Source organism: Pagrus pagrus, assembly GCF_965226575.1.
Source record: "Pagrus pagrus genome assembly, chromosome: 20".
NCBI lineage: Eukaryota > Metazoa > Chordata > Actinopteri > Spariformes > Sparidae > Pagrus > Pagrus pagrus.
Window position 1 is genome coordinate 10,085,273 of NC_140207.1, and position 25,229 is coordinate 10,110,501.

A 25,229-nucleotide genomic window follows, 5' to 3' on the forward strand; every position below is an offset into this window, starting at 1 on the left:
TGCAATATGGAGGAATAACTCTTATTCAACATGGCTACGCATGACTGTCGCCATGTGAATGCCGGTCAATCACATCAGCATTATTCAAGCGTACGGACCGTTTAGTGCCAAAGACTTCACCACACATCGTGTTCAAATGCTTCGTAATAGATGAGGTAACGCTTGGAGAAATTAAAATATGCAGCGCCGATTGGCTCGTCAGGGCCTCGTTGGGAGTTTAGACGCCAAAGTTAACAACTTGACTCGTTCTTATGGGTGTGAGGGGGTTGTTAATGACCGCCGAGTGTTAGACCTCGGTTAGACACAGAGTCCAGCTGGAAGGGAGGCTGACCTGAGAGAACATGAGATTTACCGTAAAGAGCACAGGCAAAAAAAAAAGAGTTGAAAAGGTTTTCAAATCTAATACTTCCAGGGTTTTGAGTCTTTGCCAAGGATAACACAGACTCACAGGCCAACATTCAGACCTACTTTACTTCATCTGCTTGTGTAGACGCTCATCGAACTCAACCTTGTTAGCTTATTGCAGATGTATGTTGGCTAAAATCTGTGCACACCATATTTCCTGTTTTATTTTGGAGACTAACATCTTCTTTGATTTCAGTTTTGGTTATCCACACCTCATTACTCACCTGCCCCTGATTCTGCCAGTAATCACAGACTCCCCTGATTTCTCTGTTCCTCTGCCAGATTGTCTAGTCACACTCGACTGGCCATCACTTTCCAGCATTTTTGTGTTTGTCTCTTTGGTTTTTTGACCTTTTATCATTTGGTTTTTAGGATTTTTGTCTACTGCCTTTCTGGGTGTGTTTGCTTGTTTTGGACTGACATCCTGTGTTTGACTGCCTGATTTACCAGTAAAGATGTTATTTTGAACTTTGCCTTTCTGCATTTGAGTCTCTGTACGGTTCAGGAACATTACAACATGTACCGAGAAATGACAGTGCATAAGTTTGAGGTTATCTAGAGTGTCAACATTACTTATTTGGTTCATCAGAGAGTTTAAAACGTCAAACTCTTCAAAGTGACCTTAAAAAACAGTCCAATGAATCGATATTGAATTTCTAAAAGAAAATTCTAATTGCCAAAATGATGTTGTTGGATTTTCTATATACATTATAAATTAGAGTACTGAAATCTGTACTGAAGTACAAGTACAGTTACATTTCTGAAATATTACCTTAATTACAAGCAAAACTACTAGTATTACAACAATACTCAAACGCTACTCAGAGTATTAGATCCTTTTTAACTGCTGAAGTTTACTGACAGATTATCTCCATATGAAGTTTAGATGGGGTCCACAACCCAAAGTTGACAGTTGACAACTAATCGATATATCGTTTCAGCTCAGGTTGAGAAACATGATTACTAGACTTTCTTGGATAAAAAAACTGTAACGTCAGGAAACAAATATCTTATTTATTGCACCATACACCTGGAAATGACATCAGCTTTAAGCGCTCCAAAACATGAGCTGATGCTCACGTCCAAATTATGTGAAAGAGCCTCAACAGGCTCCTTAAAGTGTATTAACAAGTGTATATGCGTGAAAGACATTTGTCTGTTAAAAGGCCCGCTCCAGCTCTGGGTGTGGAGCGAGTAACCAAGCACGAAGCGGCTCACAAACACAGCTGTGCGCGAAACATCACGTCTTCCCTCGCCACCGGTTTAACTGTAAGCAAGAGCAGTGCACTCTGGGAATACGGCCACGGTGAATGATTGCATTTCGGGATCGTTCATAACCGCTGACGTGTTTGAAGTGTCAGCTCACGCATGCTTCCACAATACAGCAAAACATATCAGGTCATCAGTTCACAGCAATCAAAGCGCTGCTGCACAAATTCGCTGCTCCAATCCAAACAGGTCGACAGTGTTTACAAATGTGCTGCGCTGAAAGGATACCTAAACACTTTGTGAGGGTATAAACTCTTGCACACTTTTCCGTTTCACTGCTACACTTGACTGATGAGCTTCAGATGCTCAGTGGAGAATTTCAAGTTGGCTGTCAAATATGGAGGACACCTGGCAAAACACAAAACACATGGCCGCCGACAACACGGCAACAAAGGAGAGATTTTGGTTTCACAGCTATGAGCAGACGAGCGATAGAGCAGCTGTAATCTTTTCAACCCCCCCGAGTGTCGACACACCAGTGGGCTGTCTGTGGCTCTATCAGGGGTTACGACCTGCTTGCTGTTCATTTCCCAGCGGGTCGCTTCCTGGATGAGCAGGACAAATAAGGAGACAGATGCCGGTCTGGACTGCTGAGTGAGGCGTCAGGATGATGACTGGTGTTTGAGCTCGATGGAAGGAAAATCAGCTGCCAACTATTTTCGATGATCGATTATTCTTTCCAGACATTTTTCAAGCAAAAATGTCAAACATTTGCTGGTTCCAGCTTCTTAAGGATGAAAGGATTTGGGACTGTTGGTTGGACAAAAGAAGCAATTGGAAGACGTCCCTTTGGGGTCTGGGATAATTGTTATCAGGGTTTGGCCGATCATCGTGATTTAAGAGATGCTTTACCAGAGCACAAACAAGTAGTATGTCCCATCAGAGTTGCAGAAAGGCAAGAGTCACTGGTGTTTGTGACATGTGGGAGAGAAAATCAACAGTTAACGTTAGTTAGGTGAACCCAACAGACTTGGTTACATTGGTGGCCGCTGTGTTTCTTTTCTGCAAACCGCTGCGAGTGTGTTATTTGAGTTTTCTTAGCTTATCTTCCTCATCGCAGCGAGCCAGCTAACTTCGTCTCGACCCTTAAAGCTGAACGCAACCGAGTTACCGCCATGTGCTGCATGAAGAAACATTTAATGTGTGTCAGTGATGGAGACAGTTTTCTCTGCTGGCGACTACGATGGTGAGCTGACTCCTTACACCCTACGGCAACTCTGAGGGGACAAACTACAAGTGATCAAAGACAAAGTAAAGAATACCCCTTTAGTACTGGACAAAACCCCTGTAACACCTAACCACTAACATCTTATTAACCTGTTACTTATTAACATGTTAATGAAACTAATTCTCAAGTTTGAGAACATTGTTTTTGATGATTGTTGGTCTGTTGTCAACTCCGTATACTTGCATTAATGTCTGGTTATGTCACTTATCTTTCTTTACTGCCTAGATATATTATGCAATACTTATAAATACACTCGCTTGTTTGCATTTTTGTGTTCTTAGTTTTGCAAAAGACACATTTTCCTCATTAAATCCTGCCAAACACAACAACCAGTCTGTCAGCTGTCAACACTTGAAAGAACTGTAAACATTTTGGTCGGTACCAAAAAAGTACTCGGCTTCAATAACATTGCGTTAATCCTTAGTAATGCTAGATTCAGCTTACTGTCAGTCACCACCACTGAGCTGAGGTTTTTACTAGGTTAAAATGGGTTTAAAAGAAACCGTCTAGGTAACTTATAACTGTTCTGTCAACAGCATTTAAATGAAGACATTTCACCGTGAAGCAGATCCTAACTACACATTAGAATCAGTTAAAATGATGGTTATAAGTAACCGTAGACATCTGTAAAGGTTCGGTTTTCAACCAAATTTAGCTCAGTTTCAACTCGAGACGCCTTGGTGTCTTTTAACCCGCAAATTACCACAACCGTGCTCACATCAGACGTGGCTTTCTGAGTATGCTGTCACATCCTCTTGCTCTGGCAGCACAGATATTGAGATATTAAGTCTGAGTTTCAAAATGATGAAAAGGATCAAAAACTAAATTGCGCGTTGAAAAAGTGACAGACAATCGAAATAAGAAAACCAAACCAAACATCATTAAGCACACAGAGACACTTGGAATATGTCAGCGCTCTCTCACTGTCTGTGAACATTACAAATGTCCAGATGAGACAGTCGGGACAAACATCTTTCACACGTTCTCAAATATCTGTCGCGCTAACAGAGCCCAGATGCACAAATCCTCACACATGGATAAAATATCTTGAGGTTTTGACATGAAATGCAGCTACGTTGGGACTCGTCTGGAGTGAAACTATTCTTAATGAATAATCGAGAACTGTGGAAAAACATACGTGAACACTGACCTCCTTGTTCACAGTTTAACATCAGAGACTCTGTTTCCTTTAGTTTGGCTGCTTGTCATTAAATCAGACACTGATTCGTCATCTTCCCCCCTCGCCTGTGCGGTCAGACGCAGTCGGATCTGACCGACCACGACCGCAAAAACAACCATCGTCCAGGATGCTCCGACCACAAGCTGACAACAACACTTTTACTGCTCAAAGCGCAAAGAAAAGGATGCTCCAAAGACAAAGAGCCTTTCCAAAACAAGTGGGTTTTTTAATGTGAATGGATTCTCGTGTTATTATGTGTTTTGGCACGATACAGTCATCCATTGTTTCTGCAAAATGTTAAAAAAACATCCAGACAATGTCCACCTTAGAGATAATTAAGTGTCTCCAAGGCCGTGTCTTTCACCAGCCTCGTTTCCTATAACAAAGGATTACCAGAACATCATCTTTTTCATCTCAACACGCCCATTAATTCATCTCTGACGTGCCGTAATAATGTCCACAGCAGAGCACGGCAGATACGTGGGCCTCGCTCATTAAAAGACAATGTTTATTTACAGTAAATAGCAGAAGGGACGCTATAGTAACGGATGAGAACACAAAGCTGTGAGCTGAGGTCACACAAACTGTGATTTGGACCCCTGCCTTGCCCAACACACACTCTCAACCACTTTCCAAGAACCACCAGAGTGCAGATTACTCCAAGAGGGCAATCAGTGAATTATTGCTGGCACCAAAGACAAAGAGAGGAGATCAGGACAAAGAACAGCGGTGGAAGAAGAAGTCCTTAAAAGACTTAAGAGAAGTGAAAGTAAATGAGTGTGGGACTCTGTTACAAGTATTCAGAACTATGTGAAGAAGGATTGGTAACTTTTTATGTTTAGTTTCCACAAATTCAGGGCAGAAGAAGGACAGAAAGAAAAAGGTAACAAGAACATAAACGAACAAAAGAAGGCAGACAGGAAGGACAGAGGAAAGTTTGAGACAAAGAAGGATAATAATGTAAAAAAGACAAAGGGACAAAAAGAAATAAAGAAGGAAGAAAAAAGGGGAAGAGAGACGAATTAAATGCCAAAAAGCACAGACATAAAGCAAAGAAGGATCAGAGAGGGTCAGAAAGACGAAACAATGGAAGAGAAAGACAGAAAGAAAAATACATTTAATGATGTGACGACTGCACGGATCGGGTATGGTTTGGTTTAGGCACAAAAGATCATGATTTGGCTTAAAATAAGTCGGTAATGTTGGGGAAACACCTTGGTTTGGGATACAATTTTGCTTCGTCATCATGGTTACAGTAATATGCGGTTATGGCTGGAGAATGACCCGGTCACGATTGAAAGAAACTAACGCTGACTGTCAGCCTAGAAACAGGAAACAAGCCTAGAAAAAAACAATAGTCTCCACAACATTTCATCCAACCACCTCCTGCATGTGTGACTTCACAATTACTAAGACCACTAATGGGCATCAACATACACAAATGCTTTTGGGCATTTAGCGAAACAATGAAAGAGAGTCTGGTTAGAATTAATTCTCTTACACTCTCGATAATTTGTCACAGAGCAACGACGAGGCAGCTTTTGCAGGCTGTCCCTGACCTTTGCAAGCGGCTTATTACACCCCATATTAACTTACTTATTTATTGTTAGTTGGCAACCTCTAGTGGCCCTAGGAATTATGACGGGAGCAGAGGAGATTGTCAGCTGTTTGACATAGGGAGAAGATTGACGTTGGTTGAGGATGGTGGTTGATGGATGAGTCAAACACACTCTGACTTCCCCAGGATACCAATGCTTGTGTCCCGTGTCAAACCAATAGTGAACATACAGTAATGTAATGCAACACAAAGTAATGCACTGCAATGTAACGCAGCGCAATGTAACGCAGCGCAATGTAATGCGTTGTGACGTAACGCACCATAACATAACACAACACAGCATAACGTAAAACAACATGATGCAGTGCACGGTAACACACCGTAATGTAACACAACACAACGTAACACACCATAACATAACCCAACGCAACACAGTGTAGCACAACGTAATGCAACGCAACGCAACGCAACGCAACACAACGTAACGCAACACAACGTAACGCAACGTAACGTAACGCAACGTAACGCAACGCAACGTAACGCAACGTAACGCAACGTAAAGTACAGATCCAGCCCAGAGACACTGATGTAAGAGGACACACTTATGGCGATAACTGTGTGGCTCACTGTGACTATCTCTCAAAAGTCCAGAACTTGAGGAAATGCATCTTTACCCCACCGACAGTCTAATCACATCCCAAAGACAGTGGACAGTTATCCACCAGCAGAAACAGTATGTCTGCTGTTGGGGAAATCAGTTTTATTTTTGTTTTGCTTGCTTTCTATTTATTTATTTTTTTTAAACCGCAGTTGTCTTTCATGCCATCTGTCCTGCATTACTCCAACAGAAATGAGAAGTTTTTACAAGATCTCTGATACACTGTAATGGAAGCCAAGATGTTTTACAGTCAGGAGGGAGATGATGGCTCAATGAATGAGTCATACACCGCTCAGCTTTCTCTACAGCGTGCTGAGGTGGCCTGCACTGAATCATGTGCTGCACTGGTGTGTGTATGCGTGTGTGTTTGAACAAGTGTGTCGGTGCGTGTTTTTCAATGTTGGTGGACATAAATCACAGACTTTTAGACACTTCTTGCGGCTACTTTGATTTTAAAAGAAAGATTCCCTGTTTGGATCTTCAAAGACTCAAACAATACTTTTGATCTGTGATGTTTGATGTATCGCAGGAGAAGTTATGTGGTTTAATTTGTCTCCTTGGTGTGATCCTCTTATCCTCAACCTCCCTTGGTGACACATATCTCTTCTTGCAAAATTTCCAAGAAGACATCAGAAGCAAACTTTATGTGTTTGTTTCTGGGAAGAGGGAGATCAAGGAGATATTCCTGCAAAAAAAAATCTGATTTTGGTCCGCAGTCTGCAGCCACCAAACGAAAACATAGACGTAGAAATGGAAATAACATCACTACCAGCTCTTGCAGCTCTATGTTCGGTTTGATTTTTCTCTTAAGAAACATGCAAAACACAATCCACAGCCAATGCACGAAGCTCTCTCGCAGGGGAGGTCCTGGCTGCATGATTGCCCCATCTAATAACTGACTGTTTAACAGCTTGGAGACTCCGTCCTACAGCGTGCCCACTGCGCTCACTTCGAGGCTCTACCTGCCAATGACGCAATCAGAGGAAGTGCAGAATTAGGGCTCTGGGTTCATGGGATGGCTCTGGGGCCCTTCAGGAAACCGACACCACCCCGGCTCCATGTGTGGCCTGATTTCAGCTCCATCTCTTTTATTACATGTGATGGAAACCATACGCCCCTATTGCCATCACACGAGACATGATGCACACGGTAATAAGTGAATGAAGGAAGGGTGAGAGGAGTGAAGACAGGCAGGACAAGGACAAGGCCAACGCTCCGTCAGAAAATGGATGACTTTGGAGAAAAAAATGTGAGAAAGTGGGGAGGCAAAATGATTTAAAGATCTGAAAGGGTGGAGAGAAAGCAGTGACGGATGAACTTTAAACCTGTCACACCATCCACAGCGAGCCAAGAACCTTTCAGGGACCATGACAAGGGCCAGATCGTCCACGTAAAAGCGGTGAAAAGGGAAGAAACGTGGTATATCTCTGACTGAGCTCTCTATCACGTCCAACACAAGGCATTGTCAGATTGTGAGGCAACCGAGATTGCAGCATCCAGCAGCCCTCCCTGGCTCCAACTGTCTGCCGCCTCGCTGTGGGGGAGCGAGGTTTGTTTTCCACATTAAGATTCACTAATTCATGTGTCAGATCTGCTTTGATCCAGTGACAGGTTTATGGGCTTACATTCGACACGTATTAAAGAGGCAAGAAGCTGAAAATGAGTTTTTTTTGTCGACACATAAGTTGCATTATGTCTTACCGAGTGCAAACACACTTCTGTCAGACTCCACATGCTGAAAATCTCTTCTTATGTGAGACAACACTTCTTTGAGGCTGTAAAAAAAATATACAGGACATGTTTAAAGGTTTCTTTAATTTATTTTATTTGGCCACTTGGGGCGAGCTGAAAACACTGACATTATCACCTTATAAAGTTGTTGAATGTGAATGTGTTGCAGATGCTTACTCACACGTCCACGGAGCAACAACAGCATTCATTGAGAGGCATGTCCAATATTTACCTTCCATCCTTACATTTTACAACCCTGATTAAAAAAAAAAAAAAGTATAAAGCGTAAATAATTTGCAAGCGAACTGTTTTTAAAGTGGTGAACCTCGCCCTTCTCGTGCTTGTGAATGACTGAGCCTTTCCACGAACTGATGCTGCACTCATACAGATTCAGGTAGATGGAAGACGGACAACACCCTTTTAGGACGCCATGGGAAATGCTGACACGCATGATGATATGTTGCTATAGTGATGTCTTAATGTTTACGAAGAATGGAATAAAATATCCCCTATAGTGCACGTACTGTACTTCTTGTAAACATACTTGCGAATTTCCGTCCGAAAGATGTCGTGTGGGGAGCGTTTGCTAACTGACAAGACATTGCCAAGAGGTCAGCATTTGGTCGGCATCTCCGCAGTGTCTTCTATTCATTTGCCAACATCTGCAAGCCATATGTATGCTGGGATTTTAAAATAAAACGATTTCTTGTCTAGTATTTTATATAATGTTCTAGTAATGGCTTCTCGTTTGTCCAGATCACCCATGTGAGTGAGTTATGTAACATCCGTTTGTAAGTTATGTCACGGAGGACGGCAAAAAGTTTTTAATTCATCTAAGTCTGTATTTATATAAGTTTGTTTGTTTGCTTTGAGTCTTTTGTCTTGATTAGAAAGAATCTCAAGTCGTCCTTCAGCTCACCAACTACCCACTCCTCACCCCACCTTAATGACATCTCACCAGCTGATAGCAAAGGTAGAGAAATAAACACCTCCAAAATGGTTTTCAGATGAGCTGTGGTCAGACAGGCATGCAGGCGTCCGCAGTATCCACGGCCTCTCCCGTCCTGCAGCCCAGCCCCCTCCCACGAGCCCAGAGGCCCCCGCCTGGCTCTGCACAGACTCAGCGCTCGCTGCAGTTACACAAACAGGTCGTCTTTCCAGAAAACTACATCAACAATGGAGCGGGGAGCGGGAATGGTCTTACTCAGCGAAGGGATTTGGGGCCCACGGAGCGACTTGGGTTTTAGTTACAAAGCAAAACATCAGAGCTTAAGCACCCCAAACGTTGCAGCTCTCTTGTAAGTGTGTGTATTTCTTTTCGTCTGTGTGTGTGTGTGTGTGTGTGTGTGTGTGTGTGTGTGTGTGTGTGTGTGGCCCACTGGTTAATGACCATCACATTAGCATCCAGAATTTGATAGCCTGCCTACGCTCAACTTTGAAGGAAACACAACACCATCAGCAAAAAGAAGCAGCGGGTTCAAAGTGAGAATGCAGGAGAGCAGGACAAGAAAAACAGAAGAAACACTTTATCCAGGGAAAAACAAGATCCAAAGGCTGTTCGTCTTCAGTCAGCTGCCATTCAACTGTGAGAAATGATCACAAAGTGCAGCCCCTCACAACATAACCACACGATTTGGGGATATTAATCTTATTCCATTTCAAATAAAACTGCAACACAAGAAAAACTGAGAATCCGTAAATCTCTTTCAGTCAGCATCCCAAAGGATCCAGAACCCTTTGGTTTTCCGTTTCTTCCTCTGAAACCTCGTCTAATCGATGTCTACCCTCCCTGCAGGTCTCCAGCTGGTTGCTTCAGGTGCCAGTCAAAATGTGAGAACCACCACAAAGACCTCTCAGTGCAGACGGAGCGCTGGCAAGCACTTCAAGGAAAAACAAACATCTAAATGTTGCCAGTCGGAGAAAACCAGAGATAAAATAAATAACGTGACGTTTTCCCTCTGATGAGCAGCTGGGATAATAAACCACAAAATGGCAAATCTACATCTTTCTGTTCTTTGTAAACTGTCCAAAACGTTTGACCTAGTCCCCTGGTACACCATAAACAGCATACTTTTTGTGGTTGTGGTAAAAAAGGTGGTGTTTACTGTCTTGTATACTTGGATATGTTAAATTTGCACGTTTCATCATATCAACATCATATCACGTTCTGATTACAGCTATAAAAGCTGACTGTTATCTGGAAGGAGGTGATGGCGTTGGCGTCCAAAGTAAAACCGATCCGTTCCATTTCTCGACAAAATCAGGTAATCTTAGCGATCATCAGGACATTTTCCAGCTGTGTTTGTGGAGACAAAACCAGGTTTTTTGAGTAAAAATATGGGAAGTTGGTGTTGGACATTTCCAGCCATGTTAGTGGTAACAAAACTGTGTATTTTTGACAAGACATCGAAACATTTCCAGGCATATTAGTGGTAATCAAACTGCATATTTCTGATGAGATGTTGGGACATTTTACTGCTGTGTTTGTGGAGACAAAACCAGGTATTTTGAGTAACAACAAATCATGTTAGTGGCGATAAAACCAGATACTTTTGATGTGACATCGGGACATTTTCCATTCGTGTTAGTGGTAATGAAACTGGATATTTCTGATGAGACATTGGTGGCGGTTTCCAGCCGTGTTTGTGGAGACACCATCTTTTCCTAACCCTACAAACTGATTTTGTGCCTCAACCCAATCAGACCATCAGCTTGGTGTAAACTTCCAACATATCTGTGGTTTGCAGAGAAATCCCAAAAGACAATTTTATCTGCACTGTGGTTGCACTCATTTTCAGGGTTATAGCTGCTAAATGCAACTTAGGATTTGCCATCAAAATCCAATCATCTGTATCCACTCCAGTTGTAATAGTCGTGAATGTGAAGCTCAGTCTGCTGTCGCACTTCATGTTCAACTAAAACAGTGTCTGAAATGTAATTGTACTGAGCTACAGTTCCTGTTCTGCTGAGGTGCTGCCAGATAAAACCAGGAAGGTTTTAAAGAGCTGTGCAGATTTTTGGAATAGTTGAAGGAAAGCCGGTTGGGAGAAGTCTCTATGGGACACTTCTCTTACAGACCAAGGCCACATCAGCCAAACTCATCACCATGTCCACCACATCCGTCACTGACTCTGCCATATGGACCGGATCACCAAAGCGCCTCTTACGTTCTTGTCTTGGACTGACGTTTTCTCCCCGACCCGGTGGTTTCTGCTCTGGTGTCGCTTGTGGGTAAAGTCGGTATAACATTATGGTCACCGTGGAGCGAGCCGCTCTGTGATTTCAGGGTTGCTTGTAATAAGACGCTCTATCATTTGACGGTGGCTTTGAGAGAACATGGAGGGCAGTAAAATGTGAATACGATTGTGGTCTGTGTGTTGTCAGGTGGTTAGAGTGAATCAAAGGGGCTTAGAATAACTTCAGTCACACATGAGGTGAATCGGTAAGAAGTGGATGTGCGTGTAGCTTTCGGTCGGGCCTTGTGGTTGAACATTTTCTTTAACTTTATGGATGAATTTAATAGTGTAATTTGAAAAATGGGGTGGCAAAAATTCAAAAGGCAGAGGAGCGAGAGAGAGTTGGCATTCGAAGCAGGTGTAAACGGCGTGTTGAGTCGGAATATTTTCACCTCTTCATCAGTGATGTGAGGACGTATTTCGACCAAACCAGAGGCGATTGTGGAAAGACACACCAAGAATGTTTTGGCGAGTTTTATTTTGTAAAAAAGTGAAACTTGAATTCAGAAGTTATGCAATTGCTATCAGTCTTTCGCCTCTTGTGGTACGAAGTGGTATTACAAGACAGGACGGCTGGGGCTAGCTGGTTAGCATGCTAACTTCAGTAGACTTCTCTGCAACACAGTACACAGACGTCTTTGACATAATGTCAACACTGTTGTTTCTTTACAGTCTGTTGATAATGTTAGTTTTAAATAAAAAATTCTGGCCATATTTTACAAATTGCTCCTTTAATAAATGTGGTACTGGTCAGAGAGTGGAAAAAAATTATGATCATTTTGATGAATTGCTCAGTAAAACATTTCGTATTCAAGTGAAAACCACAAATAACAAAATGATATGCTTTTCCGCCAAAGTCAGCAAGAGGAAATACAAAAAGGAGCAGGTCTCAGTGCGACGCGATGCTCTCTAAGGCGGGTGAAACAATGGAAATGCCTTCTGTAATGAGGCATCATGGGCTCCTTCTGGGTGGCCCCGCCACGTCTGTGGTCGGATGTGTGGGCGTGGTCTGTCAGGCTGAATGACAACAAGCCATCTTCTCCCGCCGCTGGTCAGGAAGACGAGGGAGCTTTACTGCCAAAATCTGTCCAGACAGACGCGCTCCAGACACGCTCTTCACCTCAGAGCAGCCTGCAGTCAGGACGACGCATCGAGAGGCAGGAGGAGCCGTCTGACATCTGGGCAGAGAATCGCACGGAGGCGATTCCACTTACTGAAAGCAGTAATCAACACCAGACAATGGCTTTAAATGACTCGACTGTTTGTTTAGAGTAATTTAGACGAAGCGCCGGGGAGGGAAACTCCTCGCTGAACGATGGAAGAACTGAATCTGTGCTGCACATGATTCCTTTATTACCACAAACAGCAAGATCTGATTACCAAAAACAATTTGTCATCAAACTGCCGTGCCTTCACAACCTTCTCTTTGAGCTTTAGCAACGTGTGTTATGCCGAAATGGGATGCTAAGTAAAATAATGTATTCTGATCATTTGAATCTAAGAAGTCCTTAAAGAAATCAAAGTTTCTGTGCAAACATAAATCAGTAAAATGATATTAATTTATTAGTCTCTGGAGAGAAAACTTGGTTTGGACTCGTGGCTGTGCTGCCATTCCATTCATACCACGGTACAAAGATTACTACAATAAGATAAATCACATATCTTTGTCTGTGAAGATCCTCCATCATACAGATCACAGTAAATCTTAGAAGAATGCAAAGTCAAACTGTCTTCAATAATCTACCAGGCAAGTCTAGTTACCTTCGACTTTGCCCTCCTATATATCAGATATAAGTTCATTTCTATTTGATTCGATTTTGATTTAACTTCATTGTCAGAAGATTCAAAACACAACAATAAAACCATAACTGCAACATATGTTAGATCAGACATTACAAATAAGTGGTGGCCGTGTCTGTTTAATCAGTTCCTTAAACATTCAGCACTTAGACACAGGAACACTGAGGCCTAGTGAGATCCCAAACTCTTATTTAACAATTGACTGAGTAACAAAAATGTTTCTCTTACACATATATCTACAAAAAAAAACATCTCAAAAGTTGGAAAAAAGGGTGTCAAAAATGTCAGCAAGTCACAAAACCCTCAAAACAGCATCACCAAAGTGGCTAATAAGTAGCTAACCCTAACGCCAGTAAAAACTACTCTACATTTATGGAGTAATGTTAATAGTTTGCTTATTGTGTCTTAAGGGCCGTCCACCCCAAGAACAGTTACTATAGCGATAACTATAAGGATAACGATGTGAGCGTCCACACTGATGAACGATAACATTCTGTAAGCATTCGTCAAAGAGGACATCGGTAAAGATTAAGCGAACTTCCATCAGCGCCAAAGACTGTTTGGCAGTATGTTTCAGGTAAAATTACTTCTTTATGTGTAATTTCCCGTCATGTTATATAACGTCGCTGTCCAGTCGAAACTCCAAATTTGGTGTTTTTTGAAGGAGGGAGTGCTCCTTTATGAGTTGAGACAACTCTCCTGTTTCTTTAGCCAAACAAACCATTTGCAAAGTAATTGAATCATCTGCAAAATGTATTGCAACAAAGCTGAAAGCATGGCTTTTTTTGACAGTTTAAAAAAATAAGTGGACTTTAGACTGGACAGCGACGATGAGCATGAAATAAGTTGGATAAATGACCAAGTTTTAGATTAGTCAAGTCTAAAAAGCATTAGAAACCAATATTATAAAAAACTCTTTGTCCCTAAAATCAAACTACTTGATGTACTGTGAATTCAGATTACATTTTTTATTGAGTTTCTACTGTTAAAGGAGCAATATGTAATTTTGGGGAACACATCTTAATCAGAGGAGAAAGATGTTCAGCGTCAGTTTAACACAGCGTGGAGCAGCTAAATCCAATCAGGTGTGTGATCTTTGGCCCTTTTAATTTGTTAATTATCGTATGCATGCACGACGAGCACGGTGCAGAGCTCTGCGAGGTGCCAGAAACAGAATCTAGCTGAGTTCTCGCTGTCTGCAGTCTCAACCACACATGGAAAATGTGATAGTCATTATGCAGCTGACAGAGTTTTGGAGCCGAACACTGTTCCTCTCTCTCTCGCTTCAACTCCCTTTTGCGAACCAGGAAGCTGTAGGTTGATCTTGGCAACAGTCGCAGTCATTTTTTCCCTCTTTCATTAACATTTTGGACTGCGAGGAACAGATTTAGGAGGTTTTATTACTGGTACTAAAAAGAAAAGAAACTAGAAACCCCAAATTCATTGTTAAAGTGTGCCTGTGTGTTCTGCCGCCGGAGGTGTTGGAAAACTTTAAGTGTGCACCGACACGAGAGACTCGCATGCATAAAGTTATCAGTTTGTATTACAAAAGTGTGATGTTGTGTGTTGTTGCGAGGCTCACACACATTGGAGGGAATAAAAATGTTAGATCTAACGTACGAGCGTGTTCCCTGCAGGACAAAGAGCTGCCAAGTCAAACACAAGCATTTCCACGGGAGGCGTTAAAGGAACGCAGGTGTCTTGGAGCGCCTTCTCTCCGCTCTGCTATTCTTTCACTTAATCACTAAATCAGTGACTCAGACTCCCTAAAAGCCATACTGAACCCAGAAACCCTCCCTGACATCTGCATGTGGGTCACGTCAAGGACACCGGGGGTTATTATGGTGTGTCAGAGCACGAGGGGAACCGCGATGGGGGTTTTGCTGCTTTTCCTCACTCTCAAAGGTGAGTCAGAAAAGTCGCTGACACTCGGATGATCACAGGCCGGATTGAAAATAGCAGCTAACTACCAGCACATGTGGCGTTCTGGCAAAAACATCAACGATCAACGCCTGCTCTTCGCATCCAGCGCCCGGAGTCACGCTACTGCTGTTTTATTCAGCCTAATGAAGACGAGAGGAGGTCGGAGAAGGAGGGGGTGGAAAGTTTTGGACAGAAGTTTACAGGATCCCTTGGAACTGACTTTGATGTTAAAACCATCTATTGTGCTGCCGTTTCTCTACCTGTTGAAGGACGTATTCAGATCGTTTACTGAAAGTGTCAGTCCACTGATTATACATGTCAAAGCGGATTAACAAACCATGACTTACACTCTCTGCCTGCGAAAGCAGTTGAATGAATTGTTGCGTGGCTCTGGAGGAGCTGTCTAAAGTCCTAAATCACTCGGGTGTCACAGTTTGGGACTGGCCTTTTAACAGGAAGACTGAATTACAACCAAGCGGCAACCTCCAGGGCTGAAAAATGAAAGTACAGAAAACTGCAGCTGCCCCATAAGAGCCCATGTTAAAATGGCCAAATCTACAGCAGACATTAGACAGCAGAAATTTTGTATGCAATATCAGACAAACATATATGCGGTTAATTGTAATAAGACCAGAGTGGCGGGACAGATGCTGGTATTTTGGATGAACAAGCGATAACTGACAGACAGCTGTGGGCAGAGCCTGAAGCTTCTGGAGGAATAAACACCCAGAGTCCAGGACAGCATAGAGTTTGCTTTTTTTAATCTTGTTTGATTAAAAAGTGGATTTATCTTCACTCTTGCTTCTCCACCTGTCTGTAGCAACAAGCCGAGGAGGTGCCTAAATCCACTGTTATGCACTGTCATTACTGGATTTACCGGGAAATGTACTTAACTTCACGAACATACAGAAGAGATGGGATAGTTAGATGGGAAGATAAGACAGCGCAGGATAACAGAAAGGAACTGAGTCTCTGGTAAGAACTGTGCATTCACATGCTGTCAGAATTATTGATATGTTCGTAGATTTCCTCTGTGATCTGCTGCCATTTCCCTGTTTGGCGTCTCTTTACATTCAGACAGTTCTGTGGATTCCAGGTTGAAAGGACTGAATAATAACGGAGATAAGAGAGTCTCTGAATGTCTGAGAACCTGAAAAACTGCAGCTCTAAACTAATGATTTAAAAAAGAAATTGTATATGTGAGTGAGCGTGCTCGTATGTTATAAAGGTGTATGAGTATAAACACTTCCAGCTGGATCGTATACCGTCACCTCCTCTTTCTTTATCTGCTACAATCACACACTCCCAAACTCTTATCTCCTCACAAAGAGCTCCTCTCACGTTCATCCATCCACTTCCTGCTCTTCTCTTACAACCGGCTGCGTCTCCTCCACCTTCTCCCACTTCCTTTTCACTCCCCTTCTCCCCTCCTGGGATAAAGTACCCTCTGCTCCTCCAGCTCATTCAGCATCCCGGTTTTATCTCCCTTCCCGTCCTGTCCGGTGGTGTGAGATTCCCCACCACAACCAGATTCGAGGAAATCCCTCATCCTTAGTCTGTAGATCATCTTTTTGTTTATACCTCAAGGCACAAAGAAAATAAGCCTGACATGAGAAACTGAGACGTGGAGCTGGTTTCTGTAAGCCACTGGCTGACATCTGACTTCATTTTTCTAATCACATTATTCTTCATTGTTTTTGGGTGTCTCCTCTCTGGAAGCATAATTTGTATTCTCTGCCTACATTTTTCTTTCTCACCCACACAAACACGCACACTTAATTCTCCTCTTTCACCACATCGGCTTCTCAGTTTTTCTCGAGCGTGCTTTGACATGCTTTCAGGGCTCTCCACAGCTTTTAAAATACTTAAAGAGCTTGCGGGTATGAACGTTTTTCAAGACAAATCAATCAAAAATTAAGATCTGTGCCCGGGCTGAAGAGAATCTCCTGCTTGTGACACCAGACGGGGAGGGGGGGGCGAGGGATTGTGCCTTTCAATAGGAGGAAAATGTGTCCTTGAAAATGCTTAAAAAAGAATTTATGGCCTTGAAATCACCTTTAAATCATAAAAATAGCACCCAATTGCACACTTACTCTACATGTGAAAGAATGATGGATGTTTACGTTGGGAGAACACAGCTTTAAAATCAATGATTCGGCCATAAAGGTTATGGGTAAAACACGAGACCTCGGCCACGTCTAACCCAGAGGCCAATTTTTCCTTCCTGATCTTTACCAGACGAGCCCTTGAAAGTCAAAGGCAAACCCTGCGTTTTACTGCTGCTCTGCACCATTTTAGCAGGTGGTTTCGGTAAGTGGTTTCCCATCTCTGTCCGCTCTCTACAACAGGTGTTTAACCCGCTGCACTCTCAGGTCAGTCTGCGGCTGGAGGCTTCAACAAGAGCTCATTTCAACAGGGATCACTGTGAATCAGGGCTGTCAGAACTGGCTAAAAAAGATGTTTGACTATTTCTTCGCCAAAAAGCTAGGGTTTGCATGATTCTCCAAATTTGCTTTTGATTTTAAAGATCCACTTTGAGGGAAAGGTGTTTTTTGGGTCGCACTAACAACACCTCAAATACTTTAGGATTGTCGATTGGGTCAGCTGCCATTGGGAATTTAATAAAAAATCAAGTTTTTTACAGAGTGGACCTTTGAGGCCACGATTCGATACAAATTTTTGATTTTAAACAATTTTTTCCCAGCACTGAGGGCTTTGTCATCTCGGAGCAATCAAATGAATGATACAAAAATTATATGTTATTTGATAGCCTAATTTTTATACAGGTCCCACAGGATGAACCCCAGGCTAAGAAGCCAATTTTACATAGTGACCAACCTTTGTAAATTCAAGGACACTTGATGCACTGGGGCCCAAAAAGCTTTTATTGTGAAAAAAGCAGCAGTGAAATGGTGGATACATTTTTTTGAGCGTCACCGACAATAAATATGTTACAAAGCCATGCTGACTGTGTAGTCTCAAGGCCAAAGGAGCATTTCTGACAGCGGTTCGGCCGACAGTGAGGAAGGCTTTGTACACTTCACAAACGTATGAAGTGCTCAAAACCTGGCACGCAATTTTAAGGAAGAACTAGGAGACAGAATTTGAGAAGACCACAACACAACACTGTAAAAGAGACCAAGAAACCACAGCAAAGTGCATAAAAATCCTCATCAGACATTCTGACAAACACTGCAAAGTATCACATGACAGCATAAACGTGTCTGACAAAAGCTGGCTAGTGATGTTAACATAACCATGTTTGAATCCATGTTAACCAGGATGGATGAGGTGGTGGGCGAGGTGTCATTATGACTACAGCCGAAGGTGGCTGTGAAGAGAAGCCCACCGGACCGAACCGAGCCCCGGCTGTGCTGACACAGCTGGTTCCAGGCACAGACGGCCCGACACCGTGCTCGGCTCCAGGAATGTTCCGGGCCTTTCTGGAGAAACCATAACAAGTGCAGGAAATAGATTAGTGCACTCTGGGTTCCACACCAGCCGCAAACCTCCTGAGCCCGGCCTCTCCAAACCCACATGTGTGGGAACAGGAGACGCAGCAGCAGAGGGAGTAAGACCCCCATCCAGACATCAGCGCAGGTCCCAGGAGGACTTGCTGCATGGAGCAATCAAGCCTCTATTATTTCATGACTGGCCCTGACTCCCACCTGCAGACCAGCGTGCAGGTCCTCCAGTAAAAATAGCATAAAGTAAAGTGATACCATCCAGAAAGGCACGACATGAAACATACATATATAAAATATACTGTCAGTAGTAATTGTAAACTCACTGCAACGTCCTCATTAATTTACTTTTGGTGTACTGACTTGACCTCAACCTGTCGTCTGTATTTTTAACTCACTGTACATCACTTTACAATTCTGCATTAACACCGGAACCAACACATCCACAGAAGATGCCATATCCACTGTCCTCCACTCAGTCTTCGCACACCTGGAGAGTATGAACAGCTACGTCCACCTCACCCATGAAGCTAAACACTCACAAACAGACCCCAGACAGTTCAAATTGGCAGGCACACCTCTTCACCCTTCCTCCTATGTACTGTACCACAAAGGACCTACATTTTTGTGACGTGACCTTTCCCGTTTAACAGAGGCCAACATATGCCGTTGTTTCATGCAAGCTTGTAAATGTACCTGGTTGTCGCACTTTCATTTGGTACCATGTTGTTTTTTTTCGATTCGCTTCATAATTATGACAAGCTTCCTCCACATGCGGCTCATCTGATGTTGTCAAAACGGATTCGGGGTGAAAAAAGGGGAAGCGGTGCTGAAGGGAAGGCAAAAACAGTGGATGTTCGCTTGTCAAAGTTAAGCAATGTTTAACCAGAAGCAAAATGTTCTGCCTCGGCTCAGGTTTCTTTTTTCCCCGAAAGATACCATCCCACATGCCGACAGACTGGCGCCGTTTTCTATCTGCTTTCTCATGCTTTGTCCTGTGTTGTTGTTAGTTGCTAACTCTGAGGAAAACATAAAGCAATCCTGTTGTCTCTGCAACAGCGGCACCATCAATAATACCACTTGGGGGAAAAGTTGTCTGTTTCCACTTAACGAAGATGTGACATAAACGTTCTAGTTACAAGTTCTTTGTGACTGGAAGGTTTGCGGTGTGATTCGAGCCAATGAACGATGATTGTACCAGCTCTAACAGGGCTGTAAGAGTTCAGCCAAAGCCCAGGTACGTTTCTGTTTTATTCTGATGGCCTTCTTATGTCAACCCCCCGCTGGACAATAAATATGTTTAAACCTTGAGCACTGCGGAGGCGATTCCGGCCCGGCTTCAGCTTGGCAGGAAGAGAGATGGGATTACCATATGAATCCGCTCAGTGAATGTACTGGTGTGTGTGTGTGTGTGTGTGTGTGTGTGTGTGTGTGTGTGTGTTGTAAACTTCCACTAGTATACAAACAAGTGGAAAAATGTGCATCTATGTGCCTTTTTGTGTAAATACACATGATGCATGCCTTCCGGATGACGTTTGTGTAAGATTGAGAATCAGAAACAGTTCACGTTGTTTAAAAAAAGAGTGTGTGTGTGTGTGTGTGGATGTGTGTGTGTGCAAGTAAGCAAATGTACAAACACCCCCAAAGGTACTTTAAAGATATTTCTACAACAAGGTCACCGTGTGTTACTTGTATAAGTGTGTTGAAATCACACATTGTACTTATTAATACAAAGCTTTTAGAGGTCTTGACAGAGCGGCTGGAGGCCGGTCAGCCAAAGTGGTGATGAAACAGTGTGAAAGCTGTGTCAGATTGTATAACTGAAGTGCAGATGAGTGCATCAAATGTTGGAATTCAAGGAATTCGAGGAGAGTTTTCATGAAGATATTTCTTGGAAGATGAAGCCGACCATCAGACCATATGGTATTTTATTGCTCCTTCATCTTCCCTCATGCATTTTTATGGAGAAAACTTACAGCACCGAAGCCACGGGCCTCCCAATTCTTCATCCCACAAAGCTGACGCATCCAATTGGAAGGACCACAGTGTTTTTGTACAATTTAGCCAATTAACTTCCAGCAATGCATTATTTTCTTCTATAGCAATCGTTGACTTCTAATCATTCCTAATCATTAGCTCATTTAGCTGTGGAGCTAAGTGGCCCTATTAGCTGACAGGAGTCTTTCTGGGCGGCGATGTCGGATTAGGCGGGGAGTCAAAGCGGTCAGCAGGGCTCAGCTCAACCAGCTGGCTTCCCAGTGAACATGACTGGACACCAGACTGGCACCGAAGACAGCCTCTGAGGACAACAGATGCCAGTTTGAAGATAGAAGACACAGTATGGAGGCGATTAACAGCAACTCCGTTCAGGATTATGACTCCGGGGACGAGAAGACCCGCGGTCATGCATTTGCAAAGAGGTACTCTCTATGTGATACGTTCAAGTGCTTGCATGAAAAATAAGATCCAAATTCATCATCATGGGGATAGGAGAAGCCAGGAATCAAACTGCCAAACGTAAGCGGCTGTACCTCTTGAGGAAGTCCAAACAACAAGGAATTGCTACAGTGCCTGCGTGACGCTGCATAATGCACAACAATCATGTAAATTTGACTAAAAAGTGGCTACATAGTCGAAGATGGAACATGTATCCATGTTTCAAACCTGTGCAGGATGGTTTTCGTTGTGCACTGGAATAGGTGGAAGTCAATGGTTTCCTGAAAAAACCTCTGGAGCACTTACAGAAAGTATGTGAAATGTACATGCGAAGATAATCATGGTGGATCGATGATAGTCAATGGTGGATCTTTAACAATGAAGACAACACCTGCCATTATCTCACACTACTTCACAAGGACTTTTGTTTTCATTGTTTTGAATGAGACTCCTAGCGGCAGAAGTTGCACACTGTGCATTTAAAGCCAGCAGGATTAAGGGTTCTGCATCTGCATCACATCATCCTCTTTTGAACTCAGATCTGCAGTCACAGCTTCGACACATCACAACAACTTCAACACAATCAGTCTCCTGGGAGATTGCAATGAATTAAAGCAAAACAAGCACGGAGGAAATAACCGCTTGTTTTCCCTCGAGTGCTGACATTATACCGCTAATAGTGGAAGAATGAGCGTTTGTGATGGTTTGCATGAATGCAGCTCTATTGCACAACAAAGCCTCTGGAGTGGTGAGGCGAACCCCTCGGAGTCGGCCCCTCCAAACAGCTGCCGTGTCTCTGAGAGGGCCAACAGCACTCTGCTCAGAGTTCAGCAGCTCTCTCTTCCGATTCCTCCAAAAGTCAAGAGTTCATTTGAATAAAGTTAAAAGTGAGCTGGACTTGGCTCTCCACCCTGTCGCTCTCTAATCTAATTCATGAGCGGGACTCGCACGCGCTCACGGAGAAAGACAAACAGGATGCCTCTACTCGGGTGACTCGGATGAAACGCAGTTTGAACTCGTCTCTGCTGGTGCTGCCTCACATCCACTCTCGTGGACCTCGGCCGAACTGTGTGTGAATGAGTCATCCTGCAGCAACACCCTGAATACAGAGACACAGAGACTCCTGATCCAAGATCAATGCTGAATCAACCTGACAGCGAGGCAGCACGTGCTCCGTCTCCAAGGAGAGAAATAATGATGTGTTTGAGTGTGTGTGTGACACAGTGTTTGCCCTTTGCTGCATCCAAAAGCTTTCAATGGAAAACATTAGGCAACACAAAACCCAACAGCTGCAACTGGCAAACCCAATCGAATTAATGTTGGCAGTGTATGTTTTTGCAAACTGTGGATATGTTGCAACTTTACGTTTCTTTAGGCTCGATTTTCAGTTTTATGTTGTTAGGACGCTGTGCTTATGATCTGGTTAGGTTTAGGCACAAAAATCACTTGGTTAGGGTTAGGAGAAGATCATGTTTTGGCTTACCTGGTTCTGTCGCCATAAACACGACTGGAATTCTCTCATCAACTCATTAAAAATATCCCTATTCAGGTGCTGATCAATCAAGAAGAAGTGAAATGATAATAATTTATCAGAAACCCTGTGTTTATACGACTGGCGTGAGCTTCCCACTCTGAGCGTGATGAAAATGGCCGCCGTGTGAATAGACTTGTGTACTTGCCGATACAGACTCCAGCATTTTAGGCATGAATGGAGGCATTTCCGTTACAGGTATCACAATTGGAGCAAGTCGTTGATGTCTTTTATGCACTTTTGAGCATCAGAAACAAAATTACAATCGCCGCTGATGTATTGAAGCTAAATACGTCAGAGATGACTCAAAATTGGGAAAAATGCAACCATCTTCCCTGTTTCACTACCAGTGTAAAAGTCTGCTGGGAAACCCCAGACTGCTACACAACCATGCTTTACGTACAAGAGTGCACTTGTACACAAACCAAACCCTTGTGAACTCTGTCTGCATGCGTCGCACCACAAAAATAAGATATATGTTGACTGCGATTTGAGTTTGAGTAGCTCCACATTTTTGAGGTCCGAGGGCATGTTTGTGTGAGTCAATGTGTTTAAGTGGCTCAATTTAAGTGGATAAAAGAGAGCAGAGAGGTTCTTCTTGATCTGGTGAGCTCTGTCAGCAGTCGTCGGGCCTGTGGTGGGCTGGACCTCACAGACTGTCAGCCACATTTATGTTCAACCCAAGCCCTGCAGAACCATTACCGACCGAGCCAAAACATCAGGACAGATGAGGACAGTCCTGACATGAGAAACGCGTCTTTCGATCGGAGGAACACAAACGTAATTCTAGGTAAATAGAAACCGAAAAGAGGAAAAGAGACAAGCCCACACGTGTAGGGGCTTCAGTTCAACACATTTTATTCTGAAAACAATTCAAGTTTTATGATCAGAGATCCGAGCGTTTCCACTTTTCTCTCTACCCCCTTTAAAGAAAAATGTAACTTGCACTTACCGAACCTCTTGTATCCAAAAGACTGTACTTCCTCCTCGTCTGCAAAGTCGTCTGTGTGAAGTAATGAGAAACGTGACAAATAGTAAATTAATATAAATAGTGAATTTATAATGTCATCCTTCAATACAGTGATCTAGTACGGACATACGTTTCACACTAAAGACCAGCTCTTTCCCTCCTTTTTAAGTCTTCGTTGCGGTCGGCCTGAGGGTCAAAACAACAATTCAGAAAAAAATGTTCTCGTATCTGAAATGTCATGTCTTCTGATATGTCGTTGTGTCTTCTGAAATGCTGTTGTGTCTTCGCAAATGTCCTTGTGTTCAGTGAAATGTTGTAGTTTGACCCTTGGTGCCCACCGTACACTGTCCTCACTCTGTCTGGCTACTGACAGTGTAGTTTTGATCTTCTCACTTAGAAAGGTAGAAAGGCTTTCTTTATCGGTGCTGCTAATGGATGGATTTATATGGATTCAAGCTTTCGCATTTGTCTCTAAGACTCCACTTCATCTGTGCACCACAAGTTTTCCCAGAAAAGCTTATTTCTGCCCCCGAAACGAAGGCCAACCTACGAAAACACTCCTCAATGCAGCGATCTCTGTTTGCAGAGTGGAGGCAGCCAACAAGGCATTAGGTTGCATGGCTGATAGTAGAGCATCAAGTAGAGCCTGTGTGTGTGTGTGTGTGTGGAGATAGGAGGTCCAGAGGACTGTAAAAGCCACAGGCTGCGGTTTCTCTGGGTTGTTGACAGTAAACTCTAATTACACTCTGCTGCACTACACTGAGGCTGGAGCTGGGCTCAGAGAACATCACTGGTAATGGTAAACAGATGGGACCGAGGGGGGCGACAGGAGGGATGAGCGGAGGGTGTGTTCGTTGGTGGGGGGGTCAGAGGGGGTTAGACTGGATGAAGAGACATGGATGCCAACCGAATCAGTTATTTCACCTCACTTTCTCTCTGTTGAATTGTAATTATTGATGCTACATATACAGAATCTTTTCTTTAGAGTGATAAAGTTGGTTTGGAAACAGCAGCTTTAACTTTTTGGTTCTCAAAGATGCCAAATTAGTTTAAAAAAAAAGGATTTTTCATGCATTAAGTGACAGTTCACACAACTTAACTGTGCAAACAGTATTTGCTGGAAGAAAAGAAAAAAAAAAAAACGTTCACAATTTCTGCACGGCTGTACCGTAATGACATCCAGATGTGAAATCACGCACCACAAAAAACCCAAACAAAAAAAAACCCCAATATGCACAGATTGAAAATAAAAAGCAGAGTTGAATCTGTGAGTGTGGATTAAAATGTAATGAAAACATACCTTTCATGGCGTTTTATAACTCGTTGAGGACTTTAGAAGAGATGTCACTTTCTGCTCATCTCAGCATCCAGTGCAAAGGTGTAAACTTGTCCCACGGAGAGCGACACGCGCCACGAGCACAACAGGAGCGATGAAGCTACAAGTCAGTCTTCATGTTGCGTCTTCACTTTTAAAATCCCATCGTCTTTGCCTCCGAGGAGTTTCTGCAGCAGTGATGTGATGTTGCGCTGAAGGAGGAAGGAGTTACCGCCGGTGTGAAGGCACACGCGACGACATGCTGCACTTCCGGTGAGGTTTTCAGAATTAAATCGTTTTTTGTGGAAAAAGCACATATGATTTGATTTTGATTTTTGATTTATTTAAGTGTCATGCACTTCTTTTTGTGCCCAGCCCGCATGGGCTTACAAGACACTCATTATAATACATTCAAAGATAGCTTTGGCGTGTCGTTTTGGAGGATAGCGAAAGAAAATTACCAAACAAAACAAACAAAGAAGAAGAAAACAAAACAAAACAAAACAAAGCAAAAACAAGCAAACA

At 43.0% G+C, this 25,229-nt stretch overlaps 1 protein-coding gene across 1 annotated transcript in view; it reads right to left on the bottom strand.

The window, feature by feature from the left end:
* Positions 1-24,888, bottom strand: part of LOC311249244 (collectin-12-like) — a 35,890-nt gene extending 11,002 nt beyond the window's left edge. Inside the window, exons 1-2 of the mRNA XM_084340125.1 lie at positions 24,690-24,888; positions 23,372-23,422 (exon numbers count right to left, since the gene is read on the bottom strand). Of these exons, the coding sequence (XP_084196251.1) occupies positions 23,372-23,422; positions 24,690-24,696 (58 nt within the window). The 5' untranslated portion in view covers positions 24,697-24,888. The remainder of the gene's footprint in view (positions 1-23,371; positions 23,423-24,689) is intronic.
* Positions 24,889-25,229: the final 341 nt, after the last annotated feature.